General features: G+C 41.6%; 2 protein-coding genes across 2 annotated transcripts in view; both read right to left on the minus strand.

The window, feature by feature from the left end:
• Positions 1-25,490, minus strand: part of LOC134207485 (neuropeptide Y receptor type 2-like) — a 241,911-nt gene that overhangs the window by 157,589 nt on the left and 58,832 nt on the right. The window lies entirely within an intron of this gene.
• LOC134216142 (uncharacterized) lies at positions 14,362-18,514 on the minus strand. Its single transcript, XM_062695118.1, has 3 exons — positions 18,067-18,514; positions 17,646-18,002; positions 14,362-15,047 (listed from the first exon to the last, which is right to left on the minus strand). The coding sequence occupies exons 1-3, from the start codon at positions 18,194-18,196 to the stop codon at positions 14,413-14,415; spliced, it is 1,122 nt and encodes a 373-aa protein (XP_062551102.1). The 5' UTR covers positions 18,197-18,514; the 3' UTR covers positions 14,362-14,412.

The following is a 25,490-nucleotide window of genomic DNA, read 5'->3' on the forward strand; positions in this document are numbered from 1 at the left end:
GAGAACTGGACAGTGAACAGTTGTGGCTGAGAAACTACTTTTAAACATAGATACTGGAAAAAAAATCACCTTGCCCTGTAAAAATTGATATTAATTGATTATTAAATTGGGATTAAAATATTTAATGATGTCAACTCTTGAATTCATTTCCATTGGTTGCTCTGAAAACAGTTGAGCAAATCAACGAATGATTCTTCCTACACGAATGGAGCTGCTAGTCCCTGCCACATTCGCATAAACATCAATTTAATCAGTCTCTAGGATCTCGAGTTTATTGCATTCTGCTCTACTTCGCGATGCCTCAAGATGGTTCTGATTGTTAGAAACATTGTCGAAAAGTATTCTCTTTTCCTGGGAATATTTTTCCTGAAACGTCAATAAGACTTCGTTAACTTCTCCACCACTTACGGGTCTTGTAAAATTCCGAGAAACGGGGATTCCCTTCAAACATACATACACAACCGTTGCTTAATGTGGCTTGACAATCTGGGCTTTATTTCAATTCTCAGATGACATTAAATGAATGAACAAAATGTCCCGTCACATTTTCCCAAGAAATACAGATGGCGATACGCAGACTGGAGCACGTGTGCTCTGGCGATATTTCTCATCTTCTCATCTGACCATGACCCAGAAATGAGCAGCAAAGTTTCAAAGGCATTTCACTTAAAATCGTTTCACTTTCGTCTCGTGGGTTTTCGGTTATGACATTTAACATCAAACTTCAATAAAAACAAAAAGAAACTTCTTATGTGCCTATTTCATTTATTTATCGGAGGCCTATTAATTCGTTCACATTCCATAATACACGAAACGTGTACTTGGCCTGGGTGGTAATACTGTTTAATGTTTTTCTTAGCTTCCGTGCACACACTTATACATACACATACACACGGACAGACAGACATTAGCTCAACAAAGGCAAAAACAAGATATTGTTAAAAATGATTTTCAAAAGACATAATTGATGGACTTCCCTTTATCCTTGAATTCTCATACAATCAAGTCGATTCACTGATTCGTGAAAATCGCCTCCATAACTCTTCACATCGAGATGCACTGTTATTCATTTATATCCGTTAGTTTATTGAACGGAAACTTGTTGCTCCAATAGGCGGCACATTTTATCGTCTAGCTTTAATACAGGCACACACAAAGCCGATGGCACTACAACAGTAGCAGTAGTTCCATGCAGGACTTCCTCCTAAGTAATAAATATTCAATCACGCGTTTTCCTCCTAGGGAACGGCAAATAGGATAAGGAGCGATCTATAAAGTCGCACAGTGGGCAAATGGCCTACAAACGTTCTTTTTCTGTATTTCTCATGCACTAAAAACTTTAATATTCGCTTCTGAAACTAACTTCTCATAGAAGGGCCGGAAACCAATAGCATTACATACCAATCGACTCAGCTCGACGAATTAAGGTGATGTCTGTGTGCGTGTCTATGTGTTTGCGCGAAAAGTCGCACTTTTCACTTGTCTTTCACCAATTTATTTGCAACAAAATCTATTCGACTGGTAATCCTGTCCCATTGTTTTCCAAATTCGAAAATTGGAGAGATCGGACTATGGGCACAAAATTTATGGCCGAAATTCTATTCTTCATGTATGTACTCAAAAACATGTTGATCCTGCCACATTCTACTTCCAAGATTTCCTCCGACCTTTGTCCGAAGACCTGTCACTGCACCTAAACTTGATGTCGTCTCTAGAGGACAGAACGAGAAGAACCATTCCGTCAATTCCATCACATAGGTCGCAGGCGATGGTAAATCGGGAAAAATGAGTCCGATATTGGAACTAGTAGCGAACGGCTGATGGTGGAAGACGTGATTTATGATGCTTGAAACTGTAATGGATTTATCGGAAGGAAGGAAGCGTCATCCAAGTTCGAAAGTGGTTTGTACGTGCATATGGAAGTAAATACAAGCGTCGATACGATCGGTGAAGTGAATCAAGTGGCATATTTTCACTCGCTGACAGCTGGCGAGAGGGCATCAGAACAACTTAATCATAGACAAATAGATGAAAGACTTTGAATGCGAATCGCTCCAAATTGCCAACCCTGAAGAAAGGAAATCAATAAAGAGAATTGTTTCCACCGAAAATTCGATTCATCCAATAAATCAACAGTTCGTTTGTTTGTCCAAGTCTAAATCGATCCGTACTCTACTCATGTCCATGACGTGTACCCGGAGGTGTAATCGGATGAACAACATCAAAAGCATATTCCACGATGCGTTATTTTTTTTAAAGTATATCAAAATCACGGTAAACCGAAAACTTATCTTGTTTACCCGAAACGCTCGAAAACAGATGGCACAAGCAGACGTGCACGTGCAGGGCAATTAATTTTCCATTTGTACTTCGTGATTGGATGTGCTTCCTCTATAGCCAACGCCTACTAGCTGCGACGGCCATGAGAAACCTACAACTCGGTTTCATTTGTGGCCTACTGAGCTCTTGAAAGCGTAGGAAAACTTGAACTCGAAAGCAAAGCGTAGGAAAAGTTTTTTCTTTCCTCCCCATTGAACTGGCGAAGGAATGTTTGCCTGCGCTATTACTGCCACGGAACAAGCAAGTGAGGATATTTTTTCAGCTTTGCTCGGTTTCCGGACAAGTAGATAAATAAAAATTGAATCCCCAAGTATGGAACGCACCGCGAGGGTAATGATGGCAATTTATTTTAAACCCACCACGGTAGTATCGATTTTGTTTTTGTGCCGGGCGGCTGCGAACGCCAAAATCGATAAAAACAAGTTCTTCATGAAGCAAGTAATCTGTTTCAATAATTGATGCCAGTGTGGAGATCACGCAATTAGTATCATTAATTTTTCGATGAAGCACACTACTTGGCAGTTCAAATAAAATATTTATTTACTGAGATCCATAGTCCTTTCCCAAATCCGTATCGTTCTTAAACCAAAAATTCTCAAATTCAATTGCAATACATTTCCAACTCGTGCAATTTCAGATTTAGTTCAGTCCAGTTCCAGGATTGAATTTGGATTTGATTGGATTTGGATTGGATTTGGATTTCCAAGATTTGGATTGGATTTGGATTGGATTTGAAATGGATTTGGATTGGATTTGGATTGGATTTGGATTGGATTTGGATTGGATTCGGATTGGATTTGGATTGGATTTGGATTGGATTTGGATTGGATTTGGATTGGATTTGGATTGGATTTGGATTGGATTTGGATTGGATTTGGATTGGTTTGGATTGGTTTGGATTGGTTTGGATTGGTTTGGATTGGTTTGGATTGGTTTGGATTGGTTTGGATTGGTTTGGATTGGTTTGGATTGGTTTGGATTGGTTTGGTTGGTTTGGATTGGTTTGGTTGGTTTGGATTGGTTTGGATTGGTTTGGATTGGTTTGGTTGGTTTGGTTGGTTTGGATTGGTTTGGTTGGTTTGGATTGGTTTGGATTGGTTTGGATTGGATTTGGATTGGTTTGGATTGGTTTGGATTGGTTTGGATTGGTTTGGTTGGTTTGGATTGGTTTGGATTGGTTTGGATTGGTTTGGATTGGTTTGGATTGGTTTGGATTGGTTTGGATTGGTTTGGATTGGTTTGGATTGGTTTGGATTGGTTTGGATTGGTTTGGATTGGTTTGGATTGGTTTGGATTGGTTTGGATTGGTTTGGTTGGTTTGGATTGGTTTGGATTGGTTTGGATTGGTTTGGATTGGTTTGGATTGGTTTGGATTGGTTTGGATTGGTTTGGATTGGTTTGGATTGGTTTGGATTGGTTTGGATTGGTTTGGATTGGTTTGGATTGGTTTGGATTGGTTTGGATTGGTTTGGTTGGTTTGGTTTGGTTTGGTTGGTTGGTTTGGATTGGTTTGGATTGGTTTGGATTGGTTTGGATTGGTTTGGATTGGTTTGGATTGGTTTGGTTTGGATTGGTTTGGATTGGTTTGGTTGGATTGGTTTGGATTGGTTTGGATTGGTTTGGATTGGTTTGGATTGGTTTGGATTGGTTTGGATTGGTTTGGATTGGTTTGGATTGGTTTGGATTGGTTTGGTTGGTTTGGATTGGTTTGGATTGGTTTGGATTGGTTTGGATTGGTTTGGATTGGTTTGGTTGGTTTGGATTGGTTTGGATTGGTTTGGATTGGTTTGGATTGGTTGGTTTGGATTGGTTTGGATTGGTTTGGATTGGTTTGGTTGGTTTGGATTGGTTTGGATTGGTTTGGATTGGTTTGGATTGGTTTGGTTGGTTTGGATTGGTTTGGTTGGTTTGGATTGGTTTGGATTGGTTTGGATTGGTTTGGATTGGTTTGGATTGGTTTGGATTGGTTTGGATTGGTTTGGTTGGTTTGGATTGGTTTGGATTGGTTTGGATTGGTTTGGATTGGTTTGGATTGGTTTGGATTGGTTTGGATTGGTTTGGTTGGTTTGGATTGGTTTGGATTGGTTTGGATTGGTTTGGATTGGTTTGGATTGGTTTGGTTGGTTTGGATTGGTTTGGATTGGTTTGGATTGGTTTGGATTGGTTTGGATTGGTTTGGATTGGTTTGGATTGGTTTGGATTGGTTTGGATTGGTTTGGTTGGTTTGGATTGGTTTGGATTGGTTTGGATTGGTTTGGATTGGTTTGGATTGGTTTGGATTGGTTTGGATTGGTTTGGATTGGTTTGGTTGGTTTGGATTGGTTTGGATTGGTTTGGATTGGTTTGGTTGGTTTGGATTGGTTTGGATTGGTTTGGTTGGTTTGGATTGGTTTGGATTGGTTTGGATTGGTTTGGATTGGTTTGGATTGGTTTGGTTGGTTTGGATTGGTTTGGATTGGTTTGGATTGGTTTGGATTGGTTTGGATTGGTTTGGATTGGTTTGGATTGGTTTGGATTGGTTTGGATTGGTTTGGATTGGTTTGGATTGGTTTGGATTGGTTTGGATTGGTTTGGTTGGTTTGGATTGGTTTGGTTGGTTTGGATTGGTTTGGATTGGTTTGGATTGGTTTGGATTGGTTTGGATTGGTTTGGTTGGTTTGGATTGGTTTGGATTGGTTTGGATTGGTTTGGATTGGTTTGGATTGGTTTGGTTGGTTTGGATTGGTTTGGATTGGTTTGGATTGGTTTGGATTGGTTGGATTGGTTTGGATTGGTTTGGTTGGTTTGGATTGGTTTGGATTGGTTTGGATTGGTTTGGTTGGTTTGGATTGGTTTGGATTGGTTTGGATTGGTTTGGATTGGTTTGGATTGGTTTGGATTGGTTTGGATTGGTTTGGATTGGTTTGGATTGGTTTGGTTGGTTTGGATTGGTTTGGTTGGTTTGGATTGGTTTGGATTGGTTTGGATTGGTTTGGATTGGTTTGGATTGGTTTGGATTGGTTTGGATTGGTTTGGATTGGTTTGGATTGGTTTGGATTGGTTTGGATTGGTTTGGATTGGTTTGGATTGGTTTGGATTGGTTTGGATTGGTTTGGATTGGTTTGGATTGGTTTGGTTGGTTTGGATTGGTTTGGATTGGTTTGGTTGGTTTGGATTGGTTTGGATTGGTTTGGATTGGTTTGGTTGGTTTGGATTGGTTTGGATTGGTTTGGATTGGTTTGGATTGGTTTGGATTGGTTTGGTTGGTTTGGATTGGTTTGGATTGGTTTGGATTGGTTTGGTTGGTTTGGATTGGTTTGGTTGGTTTGGTTGGTTTGGATTGGTTTGGATTGGTTTGGTTGGTTTGGTTGGTTTGGATTGGTTTGGATTGGTTTGGTTGGTTTGGATTGGTTTGGATTGGTTTGGATTGGTTTGGATTGGTTTGGATTGGTTTGGATTGGTTTGGATTGGTTTGGATTGGTTTGGGTTGGTTTGGATTGGTTTGGATTGGTTTGGATTGGTTGGTTGGTTGGTTTGGATTGGTTTGGTTGGTTTGGATTGGTTTGGATTGGTTTGGATTGGTTTGGATTGGTTTGGATTGGTTTGGATTGGTTTGGATTGGTTTGGATTGGTTTGGATTGGTTTGGATTGGTTTGGATTGGTTTGGATTGGTTTGGATTGGTTTGGATTGGTTTGGTTGGTTTGGATTGGTTTGGATTGGTTTGGATTGGTTTGGATTGGTTTGGATTGGTTTGGTTGGTTTGGATTGGTTTGGATTGGTTTGGTTGGTTTGGATTGGTTTGGATTGGTTTGGATTGGTTTGGATTGGTTTGGATTGGTTTGGATTGGTTTGGATTGGTTTGGATTGGTTTGGTTGGTTTGGTTGGTTTGGATTGGTTTGGATTGGTTTGGATTGGTTTGGTTGGTTTGGATTGGTTTGGATTGGTTTGGATTGGTTTGGATTGGTTTGGATTGGTTTGGACTGGTTTGGATTGGTTTGGATTGGTTTGGATTGGTTTGGATTGGTTTGGATTGGTTTGGATTGGTTTGGATTGGTTTGGACTGGTTTGGATTGGTTTGGATTGGATTCGGATTGGTTTGGATTGGTTTGGATTGGTTTGGATTGGTTTGGATTGGTTTGGATTGGTTTGGTTGGTTTGGATTGGATTGGATTGGTTTGGATTGGTTTGGATTGGTTTGGATTGGTTTGGATTGGTTTGGATTGGTTTGGATTGGTTTGGATTGGTTTGGATTGGTTTGGATTGGTTTGGATTGGTTTGGATTGGTTTGGATTGGTTTGGATTGGTTTGGATTGGTTTGGATTGGTTTGGATTGGTTTGGATTGGTTTGGATTGGTTTGGATTGGTTTGGATTGGTTTGGATTGGTTTGGATTGGTTTGGATTGGATTTGGATTGGTTTGGATTGGTTTGGTTGGTTTGGATTGGTTTGGATTGGGTTGGTTGGTTTGGATTGGTTTGGTTGGACTTGGTTGGTTTGGATTGGTTTGGATTGGTTTGGATTGGTTTGGATTGGTTTGGATTGGTTTGGTTTGGATTGGTTTGGATTGGTTTGGATTGGTTTGGATTGGTTTGGTTTGGATTGGTTTGGATTGGATTGGTTTGGATTGGATTGGTTTGGATTGGTTTGGATTGGTTTGGATTGGTTTGGTTGGTTTGGATTGGTTTGGATTGGTTTGGATTGGTTTGGATTGGATTGGATTGGTTTGGATTGGTTTGGATTGGATTTGGACTGGTTTGGATTGGTTTGGATTGGTTTGGATTGGTTTGGTTGGTTTGGATTGGTTTGGATTGGTTTGGATTGGTTTGGACTGGTTTGGATTGGTTTGGATTGGTTCGGATTGGTTTGGATTGGTTTGGATTGGTTTGGATTGGTTTGGATTGGTTTGGATTGGTTTGGATTGGTTTGGATTGGTTTGGTTGGTTTGGATTGGTTTGGATTGGTTTGGTTGGTTTGGATTGGTTTGGATTGGTTTGGATTGGTTTGGATTGGTTTGGATTGGTTTGGATTGGTTTGGATTGGTTTGGATTGGTTTGGATTGGTTTGGATTGGTTTGGATTGGTTTGGATTGGTTTGGATTGGTTTGGATTGGTTTGGATTGGTTTGGATTGGTTTGGATTGGTTTGGATTGGTTTGGATTGGTTTGGATTGGTTTGGATTGGTTTGGATTGGTTTGGATTGGTTTGGATTGGTTTGGATTGGTTTGGATTGGTTGGATTGGATTGGTTTGGATTGGTTTGGATTGGTTTGGATTGGTTTGGATTGGTTTGGATTGGTTTGGATTGGTTTGGATTGGTTTGGATTGGTTTGGATTGGTTGGATTGGTTTGGATTGGTTTGGATTGGTTTGGATTGGTTTGGATTGGTTTGGATTGGTTTGGTTGGTTTGGATTGGTTTGGATTGGTTTGGATTGGTTTGGATTGGTTTGGTTGGTTTGGATTGGTTTGGATTGGTTTGGATTGGTTTGGTTGGTTTGGATTGGTTTGGATTGGTTTGGTTGGTTTGGATTGGTTTGGATTGGTTTGGATTGGTTTGGATTGGTTTGGATTGGTTTGGATTGGTTTGGATTGGTTTGGATTGGTTTGGATTGGTTTGGATTGGTTTGGATTGGTTTGGATTGGTTTGGATTGGTTTGGATTGGATTTGGATTGGATTTGGATTGGATTTGGATTGGATTTGGATTGGATTTGGATTGGATTTGGATTGGATTTGGATTGGATTTGGATTGGATTTGGATTGGATTTGGATTGGATTTGGATTGGATTTGGAATACTGTTTCAGTCGAGTCCCAGTCCTGTTCCAGTCGCAGTCCAGTCACAGTTCAGTTCCAGTCAAGTTCAAGTCCAATCCGAACCCACTCCCACACCAGTCCCAAACCAGTCTCGGTTCGGTCCCAAACTAGTCCCACTCCAGTCCAGATCCTGTCGCAGCCTTGTCCCAGTCTTGTCCCAGTCCAGTCCCAGTCCAAATCCATTACCAGTCATGTTCTAGTCCAGTGCCACTTCAGTCTCAGTCCAGTTCCCGTCAAATCTCAATCCGGTTTCCGTCCAGTCACATACCTGTCTCCATCCTGTTTCAATTCAGTCTAAGTCCTGTCTCAGTCCAGACCCAATCCAATTCCAATCCGGTCCCAGTCCTGTCCCAATACAGCTCCAATCCATTGCCAGTCCTGTTCCATTCCAGTCCAATTCCAGTCCCGGTCTAGTTTTATTCCTGTCCAGGTCGCAGTCCCCGGAGTAGTCCATTCTCAGTTCAGTCCAGTCCAGTCCAAACTCTCCCTGTTAGTTGGATCGATGGCCCATTTACAAGTTAACGATGACGGATCAAAAAGCTGTATATTTTACTTTTTTTTAATATTTCCATTGAATTCAGCTTAAACCAGATTATCATCTTCGCAATATGCCTTCCAAAGTAGGATTTACTTCACCGGCAGCCCCCACCAATCAATGGAAGCTATAAATTTGGAACGATTTCGGGTAGCCAGTACGGGGGGCGCAAAACCGGAAACAGATCGTAAATGCTTCATTTTTCTGGTCTGCCATATTTGCCGGTTGTCCATTCATGGGTATGCCAAAAGCCACAAGCGTTCACGCTACGATCCGGAATTGTTGCCACAAATGCGTGAACCGATTGTGTTGTCCGTGATAATTATGATTCGGATTATTCTTTTTTTTATACGACAATTACGACACGTGGCCCACGCCCTAAATCTGTTTATTATTTCGATTTTACGATGACTAAACCATAACCACAACAATAACAAACGCTTTATGGTGGAGGTGTGCTGCACTCCGCGGCCTACTATGTTTGTTCGATCCTATTTTTTTTTCGAAAATAACCTACGGCCACGAACGTCCTTGTGATGCGATAATCGGCTGTGAACTAACGTTGGAAAGGCAAAGGCCGTTATAAAGGGCTTGATTCATTGGCCGCGCCAAAAGGAGGCATGGGTGGTTCGGTCCGTTTGCCGCAAATGCCACAAATTGGCTGTTTGGCGCGGAAATTGCGCTTTTCGCATTCACAATGCCTTAGCGGAAATGGATGGGAGCGGTTCTTGTTTCACACTTCAATGCACACATCGATTTTAAATGATGATGATGAGGAGTGTGGAAAAACATCAACAAGCGGTGGCTGGATATTGGGTTTTTATTCGTTTGTTCTGTTCTGAATAATGATTTAAGTAGGAAAACAGCAGAGTAGACTTGGTATAAAATGCATCCAGCTTTAATCCATGATGAAAAATCCTTTCCTCTCCCTTCTTCCTTTATGTCATGGGCTGTTCGAGGTATAATTTTGGTTCGAAAATTGTTCTCCACACTTTTCGAAGAAGTCAAGAAAAAACTTAGTGAGGCATAAGAAAACATGTTTCGTAAGAAAATGATTGTAAGTGGTAACCATCAAATTCATACGAACTTCCTCTTTTGTAATATCCCGAGCGAATAATAATTTCGCTTGTAAGCACATTAGCATTTTACCTGCGAAAAAAACGCCCATACAAGCTCACATTCCGCTGAGGTAACTTTAATTAAATTTACAATTCAAAACCGAGTGCACACTCCTATCCGGAAGTGAGATCATGATGGGGAAAAAAATTCCCTACTGACCAGAATAGGAGCGGTGCGATGTTTAATAATCAACCAGAGTGACTGCATGCATAATATAATGAAGCTACATACTTGTGCGTGACATGTTTGAACGTCTAATCTTAATTCGCAATTATGTTGATGTGCTGATTCCGATCCGACCAACATATAATGTGTCAAATGTTTAAAATTCCCCCAATGAATAAGCAATGAAACATCCTATCCTGTGGCGGTTTAATTTAATGGAAGTGTCAATTTACTCCGCAGGATTGTTTGTTTCGCGGAATTGGTACAATAAACACACCACCAACCGTTATTTGCATACTAACAGGAAGCACACAGGTGTTAATTGAGTAAGCTCTCCGAGCTGCTGTTCCGTTTCGGGGAAGGGAAACGGAAACGTTGCGTTATGAGGGTCACATTCATCGAGATGGTGTTGTGGAAATATTCGCCATGGAACATCTCTAATTAAGCTCCAACCGAACCAAGCTATTGAAACATTGAAAGGTGTTTTTTTCTGGAAATAAACTTCCACAGATTGTTGAATATTCAAGTAAACCCCATTAGCCCATTCAACCTTTCAATCACATTTCCGCTAATTCTTTACGTCAGCGGATGGATGTTTTAGTATACAAAGCTGTAGAACGAGGGTTTCACTGACGAGTAAGGCGATGGGCGTAAAGCATGAAAAGAATATTGCAAATTTTAAACGGAAAAGAAAGCGCTAGTCGACATGGCCTACGCAAAAAAAAACTTTCGAAGCTTAAACAAATCGGCAAACTTGTTAATAAAATTGATTTAAGTTTCAGTAAAGGCAGATGAGCGTGCGTCCTTTAACCCTTATGCGGCCGACAGGGTGCCCATGTTCCTTTTTCAACTTCAAGTGGTGATATTTCATCCAATAAATCTTTCGGATAAGTCCTCGGTCATACAAGAAATCCGTAGAGAAAGGCCTTAGGGTGACCAAAGGGCTTGTTTCAAAAGTGGCAGATGTTCTTTGTAGTGCTCAGAATAGAATGTAATGGCAACATATGCTCTGCGTTATACAAAAAAAATGTTGTCCTTGGAATAAAATGTGATCACAACATATATTCTCTCTGCTTACGTTTCAACTTCTATTCAATTTCATACTTGTCGCTCGCTTGCGATAACTTTCAATTCTGTGCTTCATCGTGCTTTGCAAACATGCTCCCTTCCACTTTGAGCTTAGGTAGTTCGATCTCACAGATAAAAGCCAATGAAAATCAATCAATATATTCTGCATTATTCAAGAAATCTCTGGAGTAACGCCTTGTGGTCTGCCTGCGTTTCACAAGGTCTTTAGTCCAAATTCAAATACGGTACATGCTCTTTATGGCACTTAGCATAAAACGAATTCATATGATATGTTCCGGATAATCCAAGAACACTCTGGAGTAAGGGCTTAAAGTCTACATGCGTAACCAGAAGTCTATCGACTGGTTTCAAAATTGGTACATGCCCTTTCTGGTTCTTAGAATAGAATGTGATCACTAGATATGTTCTACGTTATCCAAGAAATTTCAAAAGTAAGGCATTAGAATCTACACGCGTAACCAAAGATCCATCCATACAAAAGTTGTACAAGCAACTTGTGGTCCTTTGAATAAAATGTGATCACAAAATTTGTGCTGCATTATTCAAGAAATCTCTGGAGAAAGACCTGAGTCGTACAAAAATCCCTAGAATAAAGTAAGTAAGAGTAAAGTAAGGAGTTTTGTAACACAGAAAGCGCAAGATCTTGCGGCCTCAATGGAAATAAAAACACCAGCAAACCAACAAGGGAACATGCAGAGGACTGCTAAATATAAAATGCTGCAGTTGAGCACAAAGTGTTTTGCCAGCGATCAAAAACCTTTTGGCAAACAGCAATTAACCAAATTACTATTTGTGCAATTTATTTGATTTGTTTCTGACATGCAACAACCCACGGTATACAGAAAACAAGGTAGGCTCGTTAGAAAAATGACACTTCGAATGTGACGCATGTTTTATCGCCACATGTTTTTTTTTTCTTGAGCAAGGGTAAACGGAAATCTGCAACCAGACACCTGAGGAGGTACTCAGGTAGTGTGGGGATGGGTATGTCATGTAACTCTTACCCGACCCACTAAAACCAAAACCCTTTCGCCAGTCCGTACCCCCGGCCCGCAATTAAGCAATACATCAGGGGGGGCTATAGGCGAATTTGACTGAAACTCTTGCAACTCCTGCGACACCTAGTGCCAATTAAATCAACTAAGAAAAAAGTGTCTCAAATGTTTTCTGCTGCTGGTGAACTATAGAAGCCGTAACTTATTCCGTTTAAATCTTATATTTTCACGCAAATTTGCGAATTTGAAATGGAACCTATTGGAAGAAAATTAAATTTGCATTCCGCCGGTGAGTAAATTTTTTGTACTTCAAAGCTCCCACCCGGGGGATGTTCCTCATGAGGTAAAACTTCAGATCTGTCCCGATTATCGGCAATGGATACTGAGCTGCACATGTAAAGCGGGAACTGCAAGATGTAAGCACATCATTGCTTGCTTGCTGCATATTTCAAAGTACGTATTTTAAATCATTATTTTAATACTGTTGACCCGATGTAAAGTATATTTAATCCACAGAACTGGATATGTCGAATTCTTAACTTGCACCAGTTCTCGTCAAGCATGGGGAATTAGTAAAGCGGAAAAAACTAGTCTATGGAAAGCGAAGCGCGTTAAGGAACTTTGCTGCGTTCGAAAACATGCTGTTTTCCCAGAGGTCGATGTCATTAAAAAAGCTGAACTTCTTAAAGACGGTTTTCACCGCATATTGGAAGGTAATAACCATACTTTCATATTAAAATAAATAAAATATAATTGAGGATTAAATAAACAGCATCACCACATTCGGCAATTCAAAAACATCACAGGAAGGGAACTGAGTTGCCCTAGACCCATTTCCGGTCCACTGCAGAATATCGATATTGATTTGTATATCACCAATTATGAGCTGCGTAAATTGTTAACTGACAGTACTCTCGTGTTCAACTGGAATGTAGTCGCACAGAATATTACTGATATGGCTAAAACTTTCTACGAACAGAATGTGCAGAAGAATACAGAAGAAATTATTAAAATATGTGACCAGACAAAAAATCAGGATAATAGTGCTTGGAGAATGCACAGATCTATCAGAATCACTGGAAGTTCGTGCTACGAGCTGTTCACGTATTTTAAGAACAAAAATCCCGATTGGAACAAAAAAATTGAATCCTATCTGAATCCTAAACCCCTACACACAAAGGCTATTAAATATGGAAAAGATCTGGAACATACAGCTTTCAAATTTTACAAAGCGAAACGCAACCCTCTCATGAAAAAGTGTGGATTTGTGTTGTGCAGCACGGACCCTTGGATGGGAGTCAGCCCTGATGGAGTGGACCCGTTAAACAAAATTCTGCTGGAGATAAAATGCCCAGTGCGTGGAGCAGAACACGGAGTAGACTGGTTAATTAATGAATGCAAAGCGACTAGAGCTTACGTTAAAAAAGTAGATTCGACTCTAGAACTGAATAGAAATCATAAGTATTTTGCCCAGGTGCAACTAGCGATGCACGTATTGCATATTAGTGAATGTGATTTCATAGTATTTTCAAAACATGATAACGATTTTGTCATAATAGAAGTAGGCTACGATGACACATTTGCTCGTCATTTGATAGAAACACTCAGAACTATTTTCTTCACTTATATGCTACCACAGATAGCTGCTAAAGCAACATGAGTCATTGTCAATACAAACACATACAAATAAAACAAAAAAATGTTTAAAAAATATACTTTATTTTTTTATAACAAGTTTAACAAAGAAGTGCTAAAATTTATTGTCCTGGAAGATTGGAGGCGACAGATTAACTATTGCGCAAATAACAATCATTATATCGTCAATGGAGGTTAACATTGAAGTTTCAATCGTATTCTGAAGAATACCGAAAAGCTTAATACGTTGTATTACACGCTCAACATGTATTCTCGCTTTGGCTATGCTTTCACGACAATCTCTCTCCTCGAAGAAATGGTGGTATGTGTAACCTGATTTCATCAGCTAAACACTCATTCTCAATGCTAAAGCCTTTATCTACCATTATTTCGTCTCTATATGCATCGAATAGTGCCACCACATTTTCATCATTAAAAATTTGCTTATCTGAGGCCTTGCCACTAAATGCTTGACTCACAAAACTAATTAGCCCTGCTGGTGTGACTCCTATCAAAAATTTTACAGTCCTTTTACCTTTGTAATTGGAACAGCAAGAAATACAACAATTAATACATTTTAGTGTTGCAACCGACACTTCCGTGCAATCGAAAATGCATCTGACTTTTTCAAACCTGTTTCTAAAACACAAGGGAATATTACGGTAAATTTCCTCTTGATCTGGCCAATATATAAATTGCTGTAGTACTTCTGCTAATACGTGTATCGTATGGTTAAAATAATCTGCTACACTTGAAATAGAGATGCCACCAAACAAGGTAGACAATGCTGCGAAAGACATATCAAGGTCAGGATGACTCGGTCAACAGTATGAGCTCTCCACTGTCTCTGATAAACCTGATCTTCAATCGTTTTGACTGACACACAAATAGCATCTAGTTGATTAAGCGATGTGAGACCAGTCCATGTGTTTGCATCCTTATCTGATTTTATTAATGTCGTAAGAGTGGCTCCATTTCCTATTCTAGATAGCTTATTCTTAACCTGTTTAATCAATAATGGTACTGATGTATCCTTGTCTGACTCTGTATTCAACTGTTCTGTCGAAGTGCTCACATTAGTTTCAGATTGCAGATCATTTTGCAATATTTCAATTTGAGCAGTGTTGGTACCATGTTTCACGTTGTCAGTGTCAATTTGTGTTTCATTGTCGACAGCTGTATAATAGGGCTCTGAACATGTCGTATTTCCACAAATAACCGAATTCTGCTCAGCATCAGAGTCTTCTGATACAGTTAGTGATGAGTTACTCTGGTCATCTAATGACTTGCAAGAATCGATACTGAGACGGAACTTTTTTGTTGAGAAGCTTCTAGGCAGGTGTTGTGATGGAACCGCATCCGGTTTCAAGCGCTTTCCTCCTGAAATGAAATGGGCAATGCAACTGTTATTTTATAATTCAAGGTCGATATTATCAAGTTTAAATAGAATGTATTTCGGGCTAATGTTATAATTATTAATGTTAATGTTATAATTAGAATTCCTTGAGGAACATCCGACGGGATCGCTGCAAGACTTCCGAGAGGAATTCCTGAACGAACTAATGGAAAAAATCCTGGAAAAACCTTAGATGGAACTACTGGAGAAATTCCCGGATAAACCTTCGAAAGAATTCCTGGAAGACCTCCCGGGAGAATTCCTGGCGAAACTTACAGAGGAATTTCAGGAGGAGCTTCCGGAGGAACTTCCGGAAGAATTCCTGGACGAACTTCTGCAGGAATTCTTGGAGGAAACTTGGGCGGAATTACTGGAGGAGCTTCCGGAGGAATTCCCGGAGGAACTTCCGGAGGAATTCCCGGAGGAACTTCTGGAGGAATTCCCGGAGGAACTGGAGGAATTCCCGGAGGAACTTCCGGAGGAATTCCCGGAGGAACTTCCGGAGGAACTTCCGGAGGAATTCCCGGAGGAACTTCTGGAGGGATTCCCGGAGGAACTTCCGGAGGAATTCCCGGAGGAACTGGAGGAATTCCTGGAGGAACTTCCGGAGGAACTTGCGGAGGAATTCCCGGAGGAACTTTCGGAGGAATTCCCGGAGGAACTTTCGGAGGATTTCCCGGAGGAACTTCCGGAGGAATTCCCGGAGGAACTTCCGGAAGAATTCCCGGAGGAACTTCCGGAGGAATTCCCGGAGGAACTTCCGGATGAATTCCCGGAGGAACTTCCGGATGAACTCCCGGAGGAACTTCTGGAGGAACTTCTGGAGAAATTTACTCCAGTGTACTTGTTTAGCAAAATCATGAAGTTTGACATGTCGCAAGATGGGTTCCAAGATTGAACGAAAATTGGCCACTTCCCCAAGGGAACCAGGCCCTGGAAGTACCCGGAGAGTGGTCAATTCGATCTAAAATCGCCGAAATTTACTCCAGTGTACTTGTTTTGCAAAATCATGAAGTTTGACATGTCGCAAGATGGGTTCCAAGATTGGTCACTTCCCCCAAGGGAACCTGGCCTTGGAAGTATCCAGAGGGTGGCCAATTCGATCGAAAATCGCCGAAATGTACTCCAGTGTACTTTTTTAGCAAAATCATGAAGTTTGACATGTCGCAAGATGGGTTCCAAGATTGATCGAAAATTGACCACTTCCCAAGGGAACCAGGCCCTAGAAGTACCCGGAGGGTGGTCAATTCGATCAAAAATCGCCGAAATGTTCGTTTGAAAAGTTTGACATGTCGCAAAATGGTTTTCGAAGCCAATCTGCATGTGACCATTTTCTCTGGGAGGGAGGTAACCCCAGTACTCCCCGGAATATATCCGAAACCATGGTCATTGCACAAAAATTGACCTCGGTTCCTAAAACTATGGGAATTTTGTGATCGATTCCAGAAGATTGCTTGAAAATCCGTTAGAAATTGACTGAGCTGCGTGGTTTTGAATTTTGAGTTTTGTCGTAAAATGGGGGTTGAGGATGTACGTGTTAACCATCCCTCGTAATAATAATGTGAATATAATGCTCACTCAAGTCATAATCAACGTTGGCTGTCTTGCCCCATATGGCGATCTTGGCCCACTTTCCCCTATCCTCTCTAACATGATGTTGTCAGAAACAATTCAAATACTTACTCGATATACAGAAAAAGATAGTAATAAAAATTGTTTGTGTTTCTTGGCTCAGCTCATCAAGAAAGGTACCGTACTAAACCAATTATTATTCTATCAGAAGCTTCTACAGGACACTGTAGCACTTGGGCAAGTATATAACAAACAAGTCGTTACATACGCGTGTAGACTTTATGACCTTACTTCAGGGATTTCTTGGATAACGCAGAACATATGCTGTGATCACCGTCTATTCTATGTACCACAAAGAGCATGAAGACCCTCAGGCCTTACTTCATGTATTTTTGTATAACTATAAGGATAACAGCTATGAACCTTGACAGTGACCGGAAAGTATATGAGTTCCTTTTTGCAAAGCGGTTTAAATTATCCAAATAGGTTGAAAATTGTCCCCACGTCTCTCCTCAATACATTTCACAGCATTCAAAATTGTTGAATTAGCGACCCATTACAATCCCATTCGAAACATTGTTACTCCTGATGACGATACGCAGAGGTTGCTCAAAGAGCTGTATCCATTAAGCGTGTTTTTATATGTTCCGATCATGCTTACGGTTACACAAGCAGCACAAGCCTGGTAGTAAGTAACGCTATGAAAAAAGAAATTATTCTGTGAGAAACAGTGCCAAACAGAAATCAAAACCTTTTTGTATAGAGATTCAGAGAAAGCTATAAAAATCGCATGAAAAATAACTTTCTACCACATCGGAGACGAGCCAGCCTAGGGCTGAAAGTCTCTTAAATAAAGATACAAAAAAAACTTTCTAACATCCTTTTGAGCATCAGTCAAGAATTCCGAAAAATGAAAAAATACACTTAAATCTTTACCAGCTTGTTTATTCTTTTTCCAGGGCTCTACACCTAAACTTTTTTGCTTTTCCTGTTATTATTCGAATGCTTACCTATTTTATAATCGAAGGGCAAAAAATGTCTACTGCATATTCTTGAAAACTTCGTGGGTTTCGTTGTTCTCCGGATAGCCTGCATCCATCTACCGTTCAGATTTCTGTTGTCCAGTGGAAATTTGTGTAACACAATTCCGTTGCCAGCTTTCTCAGTACATCCAACCGCAAAGCACATTGTCCTGCTACGAGGTAGCTTTAGTTGAATAGCATAACCGTGTTCCGGTGTAATGGCGTTTTCTGTTTTAGTTTGGATAGATGGGTCTGCATAAATTTTGGAATTGCATTTTCGTCTCCGCTTAAGCGATCCGACAGCACGAGTTGGGATTGCACTGTATTTCAGATATGTGGATACAACTAGAATATGAAACGAATCTGCAGTTATTGTATTGGAATTCACACTTGTCTATTGTTTACATACCTGAAATTTTGTCTTGTTTGTGGAAGTGGTTTCTGCAAATCCTCACATCGCTTATTATTTTATGGTCACACTGCAGAACAGCAATCCATTTCTGGCGAACATGTTTGGCGGCAGGAGCTTTGACCAGCATTTTCTTAGCTTTCACTTTACAGCCCCTTATCCAGCACCCTTCTTTCGGAGCAGGAGTTTTGTCTGCCGTCGGAAAGATAGATGGAATTGCTGTTCTTTTTAATTTCACACGCTTGTACGTTTGAAAGTCCCCATCGAAAAAATGATTTCTGCAAATCCAACTGCCAGGTAATCCGTCGATATCCAGGGTTTTTCGCCAGTTTCGAAATGATGGGCATTCCGAATGAGGCACCGGGAATAACGTAGGAGCCGGATTTCGGCAAGTTCCTACGAGGCAATGTTTATTTACCACTTTTCGTTTACGGGTGCGCAGATCACACAGTGCCTGTAAAAGGGTAAACATTAAATGGTATTTATTTTTTTCTTTCAGATTCTTATATTTTATTTTCAAAATGAACAAATTTGAACACTTAAATTAACGATTTTTAAACTGTTTTGTAAATATATACACTGGTTTTGACACTTCTCCCGTAGAACAACACTCTTTTCACCTCAGCGCCATCTCATAGCAAATTCTACTCGAATATGCCTATAGGCAGGGGTCTGCGAAGCGGCCATGTTTCTGATGCTAGCATCAAAATCATCGATTAATTTAATACGAAGGCGTAATCATAATCGTTGAAACCTGCCATTGAAAATGTATTTTGAATGTCATGATATTTTGGCGAAGTAGATCGCTTGGTGCCGATTGAAATATGAAAATTTATTAAAGACATCAATATTCTTGTTGAAATACACCTCGCATTCATACTTTCGCACAAGTTCTTGAAAAATGATGAAAAATTATTACGTCTATTTGGAAAAAATCACTTGAGAATAGTGGTTTGTTTACAAAATAGAATTGTCAGTGGGAAACCCAATTTCAATAGAACAATGGGAAACTCAAAGATGTTGGCTATTGTCAAACGTAGTGGGTAGGATTGGGGTTGCCAGATACCTGCCTATAGGGCACTGCACGGAAACATATCTTTCTCTTTCGTTCCTCATATATTTTGACGTTTACTGGCCTTGTTGTTTTCAAATTTCTTTGCAGCGAGAAAGAGACGAAGCAGTCCGTGCAGTGCCCTATTGAGAACGCTCACGCCTATGCTAACGCACTTGACGTCAATACACACAACATCGACCTCACCACCCGTCGATCGCAAGCTATGATAGTAACCTAACGGTCCGTATCATAATCTCACGTTGGAGACGAGCACCCCGACAACAACCACCGCGCGTGAACCGCAATGACCTCTATATCTACATACTGAGGTCCCCGCAGCCCACCCGCGACTTGTTGGTTGTCGGGGTGAGCAAAGTGTTCACTGCATCACAGGTGCCCTTACTGCACTCGTTGGTTTTGTTCAAGACGCCACCACCGCTGCAGTTTCGACATAATCTATTGAGATGCTGTGTTCACCGCATTCCATATAGCTTCCTCCCGGCACATCCTCTCGACGAGGTTGTCCGGGGTTGTATCCATACCATTAATAAGCAGCATGGCATTGCGTTCTACCTCGAATCGCGGGCATGCGAACATCACATGCTCTGCCGATTCTACCTCACCTACACATTCAGGACACTCCGCAGAATCTGCGAGGCCAAACCTGTGTAGGAATTTCTTAAAGTAGCCATGTTCAGACAACACCTGTGTTAGGTGGAAGTTGACTTGACCATGCTTCCTATCAACCCAGTTGGACACATCTGGAATCAGTCCGTGGGTCCAACGACCTTTGACTGCGGTGTCCTATGCTCATTGCCATTTGAGCAACGAAGCTGCTCTCTTGACACGTCGCACTTGCACCGAGTCCCTTTCGTTGTAGCACTCCACATCCTCCTCTAAGAGTGTGTCGATCGGCATCATTCCAGCTATAACGCACACCGCCTCATACGATATGGTGCGATATGCGCTCGCGACACGTAAACACATCAGCCGGTGTACTCTGATCAATTTCTTTACATTGTACTCGGCTTTTAGTGCTACGGCCCATGCCGGCACGCCATAACGGATGATAGACAATGCTACGCCAGCTATCAGCCTACGCACTTGACTATGCACCGCCGATCTGTTGGACATCATTCGTGATAAAGATTTTATCGCCAATGAAGCCCGCTGACATGCATAATCGACGTGGCTCGTAAAATTGAGCTTATCATCGATCATCACGCCCAGATGCTTGAGAGACCTCACGGAGTTAACTGTGCAGGTCCCTACTCTTATCCTCGCCTGTTGCAGCCCATGACGGTTATGCACTACCACGACTTCCGTCTTGTGATGTGCAAGGGACAACCGCCTCGAGTTGAGCCATTCCTCCACTCTGCCAATCGCGTATGAAGCCTTCAGTCTAACTTCGTCGAGAGTGTCACCTGCTACTTCTAGCATTACGTCATCCGCGAAGCCTTCTATTCTATCTTCACACCGGCCGGGAGACTTAAGCGTAATACTCCGTCGTACATAATATTCCACAGAACCGGTCCGAGGATCGATCCCTGTGGAACACCCGCGGACACTACAATCGACTTTTGACCAGCATCAGTGTCGTATAACAGCACCCTATTCTGAAAATAGCTTTTCAGTATCCTGCACAGGTAATCCGGAACTCTCAATCGGTGCAGGGAGTCAGCAATTGCTGCCCAGCTAGCATTGGTAAACGCGTTTTTTACATCAAGTGTAATCAACGCGCAGTACCTAATACCTCTTCTGTTTAAACCTCTCGCTATCTTGGCCGTATCCGTTACCGCTCGAATTGCTTCGATGGTAGAACGGCCCTTACGGAAGCCATACTGGTTGCTAGATAAGCCACCAGCACACTCTGTATAAGCCGACAATCTATTCGCCACATGTTGGAGTACAAAAGTAAGCATGCTGCGACCATAGAGCATCGTCTCGGTCCAGCTTGTGCGAAGATAGCAGTGACGTCACATGTTTACATTCAAACTGAATGTTTACATACGTGATGTTTTTTGTATGCCGTGGCAACAACCCATAATTATCCAAGAGGTCATTTGTGATGGAACGTCAAAGGAACGAATATGAAACCTAGTGTGTCTCTGAACCTGAAAAGTAACTTTCATGAGACAATCTGTAAGAAAAAAGCGGTTATTTAAAAGATGTTGCGTGTCATGCCTGGGTTAGAATTGAATGTATTCTTTCATATGTTCAAGGATGTTCAAGAAATCCGCGATGTTCAATAGTTCAAAATTTAAACACGTAACTGAAGATCTACCAGCTTGCTTCAAATATGAAAGATTTTCCTTGTGGTTTGGAACAGAATGCGTTCAGGGAATTCTTTCTGATTCGTCCAAGAACTGGCAATGTCACATTCTGTTCTAACGTGTGTAGATTCTAGGGCGTTACTCCAGAGATTTCTTGGATAACGCAGAATAATGCACTCCTTCGGTTACGCGTGTGGATCCTATGGCCTTTCCCCAGTGATTTCTTGTATGACTGAGACCTTATCCGAGGGATTTCATGGATTGCGCAGAACATACGTAGTGATCACATTCCATTGCAAAGATCTCAAAGAGCATGTGCCACTTTGGGAGCCAGTCGATAAACCAATGGTTACGCATGTAGACCTTAAGGCCATAATCCAGGGATTCTTGGATAACGCAGTACATAAGTTGTTATCGTATGCTTTTCCAAGGATCACAAAGAGCAGGTACCGATTTTGAAACCAACAGATAGACCTTCGGTTACGCATGTAGACCCTATAGCCTTTCTCCAGGGATTTCTCGTATGACTGAAGACTTATCCGAGAGATGTCTTGGATAACGCAGAACATATGTAGTGATCACATTCGATTTCAAGGAGCACAAAGAGCATGTACCAGTATTGAAACAAGTTGATAGACCCATGGTTACGCGAGTAGATCCTAAGGCTTTACTCCAGAGATTTCTTGGATGACCCGGATTATACACTGTGAATGCGTTCTACGCTAAGTACCACAAAGTGCATGTTTTTATTTTTTTTCCATTTGTTTAGTTATATCTAAACAGATAACACTGAATCAACAATTTTACGCCACAATACACGGTTCAAGGCCGCATCTCTCCATCCTCGAATGCGCCCCATGCTCGCCAAGTCGTTTTGCACCTGGTCCGCCCACCTCGCTCGCTGCGCTCCTCCTACCGGATCGAAAGCGAACACCATCTTTGTTGTCGAGCGGCCGTCAATGAAGCCGGCTTGATAAATTCCCAGGAACTCATTCACTAATGGTGACAGACGTCGGAAGATTATTTGGGATATCACTGTTGAGCTTCTGATAGAACTTGCGGCAGAACGGCACAGTTGTTCCATCTCCTCGCATGCCGCTACTTCCAGGCGGCGTTTCTTCTCCTGAAAAAGGCGGGTCTGCTGTGTCCGCTTCCGTCTATAACGTTCCACGTTCTGCCGAGTACCTTGCTGCAGCGCGACCGCCCGCGCTGCGTCCTTCTCCTCCAGAATCTGTCTGCACTCTTCGTCGAACCAATCGTTCCGTCGACTTCGACCCATATACACGACGTTGTTCTCCGCTGCGTCGTTAATGGCTGCTTTAATTGTATTCCAGCCAGGCTTGTAAAATGTCATCTGCATGTCATTTGACTAATTTGCTCATAACTTTCTTTAGAAGCAAAATTTCTTCCATAATTTTGAATGTACTCATAACGCTTGAGTAGGGTTATATTTTTGTCCAAGGGTACATTGCTCTAAGTATAACATCAAAGGCTGGAGAGTGAAAACTCTCCAAAATGTCACGTGTCATTTGACATAATGTCATTTGAATGACATTTTGCCTCCCACGCCCCAGATTACATATTTACAGCAAAGTCTCGTTAGACAAAGTTGTAGGCCCATTTAACCGCTATAAGCAGGGGGAGAAGGCGGAGCACTGAATCCCTACCCCAACATGTGCGACATCTGGATTTGGTTCTAAACTGTAAACAACAGTGTTAATTCTCTACCACCTTTTTGTTATGGCGAGGCAATTTTTATGCACACTTTTGTTTTCGATATTTTATCAAAATTAAACACTCAATCATGCAGCAATATAACGATGTGATATGCTTGAGAGACCTGCTTGATTATATGGACTCGAAAAAGAATTTATTTGCAGTAACTAACCGAATATAAAAATGTTCACATTAACAATTGCGCCCTAACACCGGTTCTAAGCTTTGATGCAGAGTACACGAGCTTTGTTCGCCAGTGACAGGCGTATGAGGCCCTTGGCTATAAGTTCGTCATACAACATGAATTGATAGCTACCTTCTGAAACAAGTTCTGGGAAAATTATACAAACGAATGCAAATGACATTTTACAACACTGATTCCAGCAGTCCACAAGAGGGGCCCCATCGAGCTCACCCTCTTCCGGCAACGTTGCCTCGAGATGCAGCACGTATGCAGTGGCGACATCAGGTTGCTTCAGTCGATCTAGGTCGTACCGCGGCGGTCGTCGGTACCGAACATTGTTGATGACGGATAGTTTTGGGCGCAGTTTAACCATCACCAGACAGTGGTCAGAGTCGATGTTAGCGCCACGATATGTCCTGACGTCGATAATGTCGGGGAAGTGCCGTCCATCAATCAGAACGTGGTCGATTTGTGATTCTGTCTGCAGTGGTGAGCTCCAGGTGTACTGATACGGGAGGCTGTGTTGAAAGTAGGTGCTGCGAATGGCCATATTCTTGGAGGCGGCGAAATCAATTAGTCGAAGGCCGTTTTCGTTCGTCAGCCGGTGAGCGCTGAACTTCCGTCGGTCTAAGCTCCTCCTTTTGGCCAACCTGAGCGTTCAAATCTGCTGTGATGATTTTGATGTCATGGCTTGGGCAGCTGTCGTACTCACGTTCCAGCTGCGTATAGAATGCGTCCTTATCATCATCAGTGCTTCCGGAGTGTGGGCTATGGACGTTGATTATGCTGAAGTTCAAGAACCGGCCATTGATCCTCCACCTGCACATTCTCTCATTGATCGGCTACCACCCGATCACGCGCCTTTGCATATCGCCCATCACTATGAAAGCTGTTACCAGCTCGCGTGTGTTCCCGCAGCACTGGTAGATGATATGATTACCTCTAAACGTTCGCACCATTGATCCCTTCCAACAAACCTCCTGCAGCGCCACGATGCCGAATCCACGGTCCTTGAGCACATCGGCGAGTATGCGTGTGCTGCCGATGAAGTTGAGAGATTTGCAGTTCCACGAACCGAGTTTCCAATCGCTAGTCCCTTTTCGTCGCAGTGATCTTCGCCGATGGTTCCGGTCCATACACGGTTAGATGACTTTACCCATTAATGGGTACTATGTTATTGTTGATATTATTCCCACTGTGAAAAATTCACCCATTTTCTTGAAAAAGTGCCACTACCCATTTTAATGAGTAGTGGCGCTTTTTAAAGAAAATGGGTGAATTTTTCACGGTGGGAATAATATCAACAATAACATAGTACCCATTAATGGGTAAAGTCATCTAACAGTGTACTCTCTTGTTGATTGTTCGTTGCGTATGGTAGGTACACGGAAGAAATAAACTACCCAATAGTGAGTTTAATTCACCCAACCTCTAACATCCGTACGGGAAGCCAAAATTGAGTAAGTAGGGTCGAAGTAGTTTGCCTTTACTCCCATGTTAAAAAAGTACCCAACGGAAAATTTATTTACCCAAATGTAAGTTTAATTCACTCAATTTCAACCTCAGGTAATAAAACTCAAAATTGGCTTCCCGTATTGAACTGGCGTCGTTGGATTGTTTGGCTCTTTTGTTTTTGACAACAAAAAGAAAGAGTGGATGAAAGAGAAGAGAAAAAATAACTCAAAAGTAAGTTTAAAAGTACTCAATTTTGGGTACTTTTTTTCTTCCGTGTAGGGATAGGAGTCAAATCTGTGTTTTTTTGCGTTATGTAATTTGTGAATGAGCCCTAACGAAAAAAAATCGGTTCGCGGCCATTTTCGTTCGTGCATTTACGGAGAGCGGACGCGACGCTCCATCGGTAGCAAGCATCGGCATGCCGCAGCGATGGCGTTGGTGGCTGTCATCGATGGCGGAGCGGCGGTCAGCAGAGATGCCAGATTTGAAGACATGTCTTCAATTTGAAGACATTTGAATCTCTGTGAAGACATTTATTTCATGAAGACATTTTGAAGACTTTTCAAAGTATTTGAAGACTTATCTACTTATTTGAAGATACTTGAAGACAATCAATAAGCCAGCGAATAAAAAATACAATTTTTTTTACTTATAAATTCTGCGACTTCTATATGTAAATTATACAATCAAAATTACAAAAGTTATAAAAGTCTTTGTCTCGGGCCTAGAATCTCAAACATAA

Source organism: Armigeres subalbatus, chromosome 1 (assembly GCF_024139115.2).
Source record: "Armigeres subalbatus isolate Guangzhou_Male chromosome 1, GZ_Asu_2, whole genome shotgun sequence".
In the NCBI taxonomy this organism is placed as follows: domain Eukaryota; kingdom Metazoa; phylum Arthropoda; class Insecta; order Diptera; family Culicidae; genus Armigeres; species Armigeres subalbatus.

What these genes read in the sequence shown, in the direction of transcription:
- LOC134216142 (XM_062695118.1), bottom strand. Translation starts at nt 18,196, where the DNA reads ATGCTGGTCAAAGCTCCTGCCGCCAAACATGTTCGCCAGAAATGGATT. An exon ending in CAAACAAGACAAAATTTCAG is followed by an intron (nt 18,003 to 18,066) that starts GTATGTAAACAA and finishes TTCATATTCTAG; the next exon opens with TTGTATCCACATATCTGAAA. An exon ending in GCCCTTCGATTATAAAATAG is followed by an intron (nt 15,048 to 17,645) that starts GTAAGCATTCGA and finishes ATTTCATTTCAG; the next exon opens with GAGGAAAGCGCTTGAAACCG.